The sequence below is a fragment of the Podarcis erhardii genome (assembly GCF_964252035.2).
Source record: "Podarcis erhardii genome assembly, chromosome: 5".
NCBI lineage: Eukaryota > Metazoa > Chordata > Lepidosauria > Squamata > Lacertidae > Podarcis > Podarcis erhardii.
In genome coordinates, this window is record NC_138509.1 from 58476153 (window position 1) to 58485720 (window position 9568).

A 9568-nucleotide genomic window follows, 5' to 3' on the forward strand; every position below is an offset into this window, starting at 1 on the left:
GGGCACAAGCAAGATTGTCTTTCTACAAGTGTCTACTAAAAGGACCCAATTTCCTGCTGCTATAATGCTACTAAAATACTCTCATTCTGGCCAGCAGTGTATTTCGCTCCCGTAAGGAGCACCACTGATGCCTCTTCCATCTTATACTTAATGTCCTTGAAGCCACCATGTGGTACCTGCCCTGTTTCTTCAACTCACAACGAACTTCTCCATTTGCCATGCAAGCATCCCTGACCAGTTACTCCAAAGGGTTAAGAGAAGACTTTCCAATTCTAAATATTGTTGTGAATTGCACAAGAGAATGTCCTTCAGCAATAATCCCTTGGGAGTCAGAGGCAACATCTGCCTATTGTTTATACTTAGTAGCACCTTGATCTTCATGGAAAGCATCGGACAGTAGCCTAAAGGTAATATGGGGTCTTTGGGATTGTTAGCTGTGGACCCTGGATTAGAGGGGCAGAAAGTTAGCATGAAGCAAATTCCCAGACTCTTTAGCAGCAACAGATATTTGTGGGAAGTATTCACAGTACTGAATAACCCCATAAGAAAGGAGAAATTTCAAATATCTATTGAACAGCCTCCGCCACCCCTCTTTTTCACACACACAAACCCAACAGAAGCCATTCCTGGCTGCATGCAGGGTTTGAAATTAGCAGGGCACCAGGTGCATCTTGCATCTAAAGATTCTCCATTTGCAAGCACCTCAAAAATCTGGGTGCCATTTTTTGCACCTGGCTGAAACTCAAGGATTACTGAAATGTATGTGCTTTGAAGGCTCGAAGTATATGTTGAGCTTAAGGATAGGCAATATATCAAGGAGTTTAGTAATAAAGAGTAGCATTTTGAAAACTGAAGTATAGTACCAATATTTTTATTGTAAACACCAAATTAAACATGTATTAACAATTTCTGTTAAAAATATGATATTAACAATATGTCACTTATGTGAATTGCGTATTAGTTCATGCTTATCAAAATAATAAATAAAAAGCGTTGCTGACTCTTCCCCACCACCAAATGGCCACACTAGATATTCTGTTTAGGCGCCCACAACCCAGGTCCCAGGCACCATTTCTATCCCAGTTTCTAACACTGGCCACATGGTTTGTGACAATCTCCAGTCAGCCAGCAGTCATGGAATCAGGGTCTGTTCATGTGCTCTGAGGCCATTTGGATATCTGGAGCACTTTAAATCCTATGTAGCCTAATAAATAGCCTGACTATTCAGTGATGATTCAAATGGAGAAGAACCAGGAACTACTCTATTGCACTTCATAATTTCATTAGGCAGTACTTCCCCTTTGAGTGAAGGCAGAAGTATTCAATGCCTAAGGAAAAACTGCTCCGACAGGACAAATACACTAGTGCTATCAATATTGCATGGTATCTGGGCTGGGCATCTCAGCTTTCATAAAGTTTTTGGTTTTTTTAAATCAAGTTTCTGGTCCTCACAACTGCGGAGAAAGACTGCTGAAAATTCAGAAACCAAAGAAGCTTTTGGTTAGAGCTTCCAGGGGTAATGGGAGAACTTTTGAGGCCCCAGCTCCAATCACTCTGCCCCTATAGTGCTCCCACAACAGACTGCTTCTCTCCCTTTTCCTTGCTCAAGCATATTCTAAATCATGGGTAGTCAAACTAAGGCCCGGGGGCCAGATCTGGCCCAGTCGCCTTCTAAATCCAGCTCGCAGAAAGTCTGGGAATAAGCGTGTTTTTACATGAGTGGAATGTGTCCTTTTATTTTAAATGCATCTCTGGGTTATTTGTGGGGCTGGCTGGTGTTTTTACATGAGTAGAATGTGTGCTTTTATTTAAAATGCATCTCTGAGTTATTTGTGGGGCATAGGAATTCGTTCATTTCCCCCCAAAAAAATATAGTCCGGCCCCCCACAAGGTCTGAGGGACAGTGGACCAGCCCCATGCTGAAAAAGTTTGCTGACCCCTGTTCTAAATTCTGTAGAAGGGAAACAAAGCAATCATAACCTATTTGTATTTACTTACATTTGATGGATGTAGGGCTCAGAACAGATCCAACATTTGATGAAGGGCTCAGAACAGAGAATAATTCTGAGGCAATATGAGCCATTATACAGTCGAACCTCGGAAGTCGAACGGAATCTGTTCCGGAAGTCCGTTTGACTTACAAAATGTTTGGAAACCAAGGTGCAGATTCCGATTGGCTGCAGGAAGCTCCTGCAGCCAATCAGAAGTCACGGAAGCCATGTCAGACATTTGGGTTCCAAAGAACGTTCGCAAACCAGAACACTCACTTCCAGGTTTGCGGCGTTCGGGAGCCAAAACGTTTGAGTCGCAAGGCGTTCAAGATCCAAGGTATGACTGTATATAAGTAGCATCTCCTTTGCAGAACAAACCCACTTAACCAAGTGTCTTTGGCCACCTGGTTCCCATTTTCTTGTGCAAAGTCACCTTCAGAAATCAGTACTAGAGTCTCCATCAGCTGTAACATTGACTTGTGAAAGTAATGGGAAGGGAAGGATTCCACCTCTGCCTTAAATGAGAAGGACCATAGCTCAGTGGCAGAGAATCTGTTTTGTATGCAGAAGGTCCCAGGTTCAATCCCTGGCATCTCTAAGTAGAGCTGGGAAAGACTCCCTGCCTGAAATTCTAGGAAGCCGTTGTCAGTCAGTGCAACCTCTGAGCTAGATGGACCAATGGTCTGACTCAGTATATACAACAGCTTCCTATGTTCCATGTCCTGCATTCCTATCTCCAGAAAAACCACTTATAAAATTATTCTTTGCAGGTGTGGGAAAATGCAAATAGAGCATTGCAATGACCCAAGGTGCTTCTTCATTATGGCTCTTTAGTGCTATTGAGGCGCTGCTCTTCTGCAATCAGCTAAGAGTGAGATTATCACTGTAGTTCCAAACTGTTATCGTCCTGGAATGTGAGAGCAAAGGTGGAAGTGGGTGGCACGTTAGAGCTGTCCAGTCCCTGGCACAGAACTAGTGAGCAGTGTCAGGTATCCTACCCCCCACAATCCGCTTTACAAATTTGGAAAATCTGAGAAGTGCCATAAATAAAATGAAATTAAAATTTAATGAGTGAAACAAAACAAAAAAAGGCTAATGCCAACTGTTGGACAAATAATAACATTAGGGATTGTGTTACAGGTAATGGAAGAAGTGTAAACAGGTAGCTGCAAGGTAAGCAATGCAGAAAGGCAGGACTTCATACTATCCCCAGCTATGTTCTAAAGCACTTTTCTGCACCAGGTGAGACAATAGCAACCGCTGAAATGTTTGTGTTGCAACTGCACTGGAAGTCAAAGAAAAAAACAAAAGAACATTTTCATATGCCAGTTTTTAAAAACCACAATGAGAAAGAACTTGCTACTGATTTTTGTAAGACGCTTCAAGGGCCTTTTTTTGCTAAAGGGTGGGGTATAAATGCCTTTATGAAGAAGGGAAAAAGCAAACAGCAGAGAAAACATGGGAAGGAATTGTATGGGAGGAACATCTTCTGGGTTCTCCTTATTAACCCAATGAGTGACTGTTGTCTGTAACAAAGGAAAAAAATGTGAAATCTCTCCAAGAAAGCCAAATGGGCTTCTGTAGGGCCCTGTATCACTATGTCCAGCACTACTACACTGAGAAAAGCCAATATATTATTTTTGTGGATGCCGTACTCCTTGAGGGGGGTGAGATCAAAATGGTGTTGGCAAGTGAATCATGCCATATACCAATGGAGAAGCCAGGGACTCAGGTTTATCAGCCAATCTTCAGCTGCAAAACCACAACACCTTTACAAAACTAAACATTTCCAGTCCTTTCTGAAGCAGAGTTGTTTATCTGAACAATTGCAGCTTCATAGGAAACAGCTTTATAACATATACACAAGCACATTTATTTGCACAAACTACTGCGGTGTCCTGATCACACAAGAATTTTCATAATGGAAGTCAACATATGGTACACAACGCACTGCATAACACAACCCTGCAGGCCCAGCTGTGGCAGTGAGACATCACACCCAGCACCAGCATCATCATTACACACACACACCCCTGCTTTCCATCAGGTTCTCCTGCATCATACATTTTATAGCCACCTCCCACTTTTAAAAAAAAAATCAAGGAGGATGTCTGCTTCTGGGAAATTGGAGGAATTTGGAAAAAGGCATGGAAGGATTGGTGCAAGGCAAGAGACTCAGTAAGCACACTGGAATCAGGTATCTCCCTCTGGTCTACAGGATGCATGTGAGGCACTAGTCTTGCTTTCTGTCCTAGAGAAAATGGAAGGAATACAGAGCTACACCACATGGAGAAATGCCCTATAGAGGCAACCCTTTTGTTGTAACTTACAAATGCCATGGCTTCCCCTTTAAAGGCAAATATACTCACAGCTGGAAACTCCTCCAAGTTAATGCAGCCCCCCCTTCATAAGAGCAGCCACACGAGAGGCTCATTAAATGTTTCTAGCTGGCAGGAGGCCAGAACCAGAGCTTGTTTGTTCTATATTCCGATAAACAGTCTGTTATGGGCTCCTAGGAGCAAAATCATGGGGGAAACTACAGTTGCAGCATGAAAAAGGATGCACATGCACGGAGGCACAACCATGGCTGCTTACTTCCCCTCTGAAGCCATTGGAAATAGCCAGTGCCCATTCTAGCAGGGGGACCTGGTTCTCCTACTGGGCCTTCTGGACCCCAGGCCATTTGCAAGATGCTATCTATAAACACCTGGGACAAGACATGGCTACAACACAGCATTTGTTGTCTTGTGCACACCTTGGGGAGCTGGGATTTTAACAAGCCCCTTGGTACGCACAGGTCCAACCTTGAATGTGAAAGAAAACAGGAGTGCCATGTAGCTAAGGATGCAGAGAGGATCAATCTTCATCTCGCTTAATGCAAGATCCTCTATGAAAAGCCAGGCATTATGCAGCAGCAGCAGCCCTGTTTTTTTATAGGCAGATTGCAGGCTCCTTGGGACATGGAGTACCCTGGCTGCCCCCCCACCCCACCCCACCCCACTTGTATTGGCCAGCAGACGGGAAGGGCCAATGCAGGGCTAGATAAGGAGGAATGCCTGGAGGGAGGAGAGGGAGAAGAAACCCACGCTGTGCCTGGTGCTTTAAATGTTTGGCCTGGCTTTGGAGGGAGAACACGTGACTTTCTGCTTGAGGAAGCAGCCGCTGCCGCTGCTCTGGCAGCTTCCAGCGGGAGATGGAGGAGGAGGTTGTGGGGGAAGGGAAGTGGAAGGGAAGGGGGGTTGTTTAGAAACTGAGATTGCTGCAAGCCAGGGAAGTAGATTCGAGCAGACAACAGGTAGGGGGTAATGAGGGAATCTGAGAGGTTAGGGTCTCAGGGATCCAATGTCAGATTAGGCGGAGGCTCCTGTGTGCTGGGAGATATACGGTAATGGCCCATGCCCACTGGAGGAAATTAACCCACACCCAGGGTCAGGCTGGTGTGTCACTGGGAGATGGAGCAGTTGCACATTACCTGGCCACTAGCATTACCTCAGTGTGGGGTGCAGCACCCCTCTAAGAGTGAGGTATAAATTCTCAGGCAGTCAAGCCACTTCCCTGTCAGTTATGGGAGGTCATTAGTGAAGCCTCTCTGGCAAATTAGGCCTCTGCTGTGAAGGGTTTTCCCCAAAAAACCATGGGCTGTGTGGGTGCAGCACAGCAGGCTCCCTACTGAAAGCAGCCTAACTTTTCAGTGACGCCCACACAATCTGCTTGATTGTGTCACAGGCTGCTGAAGCAGAAGAGGAGCCACGGGCAACAATTGTTCCAAAAGGAAAGGGGCTGGAAAGGGAGTTGAGCATGGTCATGTCAAACACATCTTTGAGGAAAACCTACTGGGGAAGCTGTTTGACCCCACCCCACCACTCATGGCATTTAGAGAGATAACATTAGACAAAGAGTTCTGATAATGGAACAGACAGTCTGCAGAGAATCAGTACCCATCCTTGATGCTTTATGGAGGATGGCCATCAGCTCCCTCTTAGCAGCAGTCTTGAATACTTAATGCATTCCTCAGTTATCAGACACACCCAGTCCCAGATCTTAGCCTTCCTGACTGGCACCTGTCTTTTACCAAACACTAATGGGATGGGTCCCTGCTTGGCTTTACATTTCACAACTATGACAACTTATGTGCAAGTGTTTTAAAAGCTCTGGAGCAATGGTTGTGGGGCATAATACTATATTGAGGAGCACCCAGAATTTACAAAACTCTCTAGTTCTGGAGCAACTCCCAGGCTTATCAGGAAATTTTCACTCTGCTAGCACAGTAAGACCCATGTTGGCACAGAACTGAACGCCTGCCAGCTAGATCAATTTATTTATGTATTAAACTTGTTGGTTGATTTTTTTTTTTTTAAGGAAATGCAAACTCAAAGCAACTTGCAATATAATACAAAAATTAAAACCAATAAAAATCTATGTTAATGAGCCAGCTAGTTCTCCTCTTCCCCTACTCCAACTCAAAAGCACTTAGCAAAGAGGAGAGACCCAACAACCATGTAGTCTCAACAGTTTCTCCAAAAAGAGCAGTTGCAGGGCAATAGTCAGTCCGTCCCAGTCCCCCCAAAATAGCAACTTCCTCATCCCCCTTCTTGGGCCGCACAAGTCAAGCCAGAAGTGGTCACAACCACAGCAACTCTGGAGGCAATGCTTAACCTCACCGGACTGGAGTGAACCCCAATAAACCACATCTTTGAGCACTGTCAGGCTACGAATTACTGGAATTAGTGATCCTAAAAACGGAAGAGACGTTTGCACAGAACCCTGTAGAGGCGGAAGAAGCGCACACCTTTGCGCGCTGCAAAGCAACATCCCTTGAGGATATCGGCACCCCACTGCTGAATACAACCCCCCACAGGACAACCCTCCGCCCCACAACCGAACACCCCTGGAGAGCAGTACCCGCGCAGCCACTGCTGTCACAGAGCACAGGTCCCTCCCACAACTATTTTTGTAATGTTGATCTAGCTATCCTAGCCCGACCCCCCCCCCATTCCCAGCATTCCTCTTAACTGCACAGTGCCCCACTCCCAGCCCTGGAGACCCTCCCCCATCACAGGAGCAACTCCAACAGGCATTCACCTCAGCGCTGGGCACACCGCGCCAGCCCCCCCCCCGCCCCCCACTCTCTGGCCAGAAACCAGCTATACTAGTGGCAAGCAAAATGCCCTACCGCAAACGCGCGCGCGCGCGCAGATCCCGAGCCAACGCCAGGTTCCCCCACAGCCCCGCGCCTCATGCTCGGCTGAAACCCCGCCATCCCCAAAACTGCTCCCCCTGCTTGGGAGGGGAGGGGAGGGAGGGAGGGAGGAGGTTTCTGCGGGGTTGTTTTCCGTCTGGTTGCAGAGGGGCCCGGGCAGGGGCAGGGAGGCAGGCGCTTTCCCCAGGCTTCGAGAAGGATGTACGCCCCACCGCTCCCTCCTCTCTCCCCTCGCCCTGCTTCCCCGAGCGCTCGCACTCACCTGGGCACGCACAGCCCACTGACATCTTCACATGCCCGGCCTGGCGCAGGGGAGGTGCGACGTGCCCGCTCGGCGGGGCCCTGGCATCCGCCGCCCTGAGAGAGACCCCGGCCGAGCCCTCGGGCAAGGCCGCCCCCCGATCGCGGGGCCTCCCCGCCGGGAAGCGCAGCAGCCGCAGCAAGCGGAGCGGCGGCGGCGGCGGCAGCAGCAGCAGCAGCAGCCCGATCCCGCGTCTCTCGGCGAGTCCAGGGCTGGGCTACGCTGCGTTCCGGCCTCGCCGTGCGCGTAGACGAGGCGCTCCGATCGGCTCCGAATCCCGATCCCGGGGGCTGATTAATATGCTAATTGCGCGGCGGAGGGGGAGGAGAGCGAGCGCGAGCTTGTCAAAGTGACCTGAGCCGAGCGCCGAGCCGCGACAGGGAGGGGAGGGGCAGGCGGGCGGGCGGGCGGGGGGAGGGGCAGCCATGTGACGCAGATGGGGAAAAACACACCAATCTCTGCCACAGCAGCCACCCTGGGCGGGCTCGCGCGGGGAGGGGAGGGGAGCCGAGGCAGGCGCGCGCACTTGCCTGCGCGCTCGCCTCTCTCACTGTGTATTCTCGTGTGGTGGCATGTGCTGGCATGTTTTGCAAGCGTGCATATACATGTGTGCGCGCCGGGGGTGCAAAAGCACGGGATCACGTGCGTTGCGTGCATCTTGCTTAGGCGCGAACTTGTGGCTGGGGCTGAATCGTTCCAAAATCAGAAGGATCCTCGGGAGCCGTCCATTCCCTCTCTCCCCTTGCACCGAGGCAGGATTCCTTCCCCGACCAAATCCCTGCTGCAAATGGCCCAGCCTCTTGCACCGATCCTCCCCACGTTCCCCGATTTCTCAAACCATCTGTCTCCATTGCCCTGCCCTGGGTGTCCTGTGTAGTTTCGCTTGCTGCAAAGCCTGCCTGCCTGCCACCTACCCTGCAAGGCCTGCTAATGAGGTGTGTGGGGACCGGCCACGATGACTCAGTGGCGAAGAAGGAAAGGCACTCTGCAATGCTCGGCGGCGACACTTTTCTTGTATTGTTACTTTACATTTCCCAGGGCTCACTAAACCCTGCTTGTTGCAAATACGTTTCAGAGCTGAGCCTGGGTTAGATCTGCCACATCAAAAAACCAAACCAAGCAACACCAAATTCCCTCCCCTCCCCTTACCTGTATTCCAAAGTAATTATTCCTGGATGGAAAATGCAACCTAAATGGTTCTTCCCACAAGTTATAAGCATGGCATCTTGTTCTTTATTATCAAAGAAAAACCACATCCTCCTACTTTAAAAGCAATCTTTGTGAAAAATTAAAATTAAAAAATTGTTCCAGAGGCAATTGCTCAGGAGTAGCACTCATTGTCTGAAACCTCCATATGTTTTTCCCTGTACAAGATAAATATGAGATGTCCCTTCAAAATTCCTATATATCTATCATGTTTCTGATGCTCTTTCCTGAATCTTCCATTTTTTCCTTTGCATCATATTCAGCATTAAGCAGTCAAATTTTTACATATTTCTCTCTGCTGAGACCTAATCAGTGTTAAGCAGAGCAGGACTAATACTGTGTCTTGGCTATAATGTTTCTACTATGGCAACACAAAATGGCTTTCGCCTTTTTATGACCGTGCCTCCTGTAATGTACAGTAGTTTGTGATCTACTGAAATGCCTGTATTCTTTATCTGCAAAGCTATAGCCCAGCCAGTCTTTTCCTATATTGTATTAATACTGTATTCTTGTTGAATTTCATACTGCAGTTTACAATCCAGTTCTTCAAATTATTTGCCTCACTTATAACCCATTTTCCTTCACGGACAAAGCAGCATACATTGTATCCTCACAACAACCCTGGGAGGTAGGTTAGACTGAAATAGCCCTATAGTTCTTGGTGGGCTTCACAGCTGAGTGAAGATTTCAACATGAGTCTCTCCAGTTCTAATCAAAGTGACCACTATACTACGCTGACCCTCATTCAGTTCTAAATAATAAGTTCAGTTTTAATTTATTTTAATATATATTAATTTGATTTTCATATTGGTTACTTGAAGAATTAGACTTATATTTGCAGCCTCAACCTCTTACGACTTTTGGTCCTCT

At 47.7% G+C, this 9568-nt stretch overlaps 1 protein-coding gene across 2 annotated transcripts in view; it reads right to left on the minus strand.

Annotated features, from left to right (window-relative positions):
• Positions 1-7846, minus strand: part of LDB1 (LIM domain binding 1) — a 59829-nt gene extending 51983 nt beyond the window's left edge. The window contains exon 1 of one of the 2 annotated variants that reach the window (XM_081863877.1): positions 7454-7846. In XM_081863877.1, the coding sequence (XP_081720003.1) occupies positions 7454-7478 (25 nt within the window). In that variant the 5' untranslated portion in view covers positions 7479-7846. The remainder of the gene's footprint in view (positions 1-7453) is intronic. The other variant, XM_081863876.1, reaches the window with a different exon arrangement.
• Positions 7847-9568: the final 1722 nt, after the last annotated feature.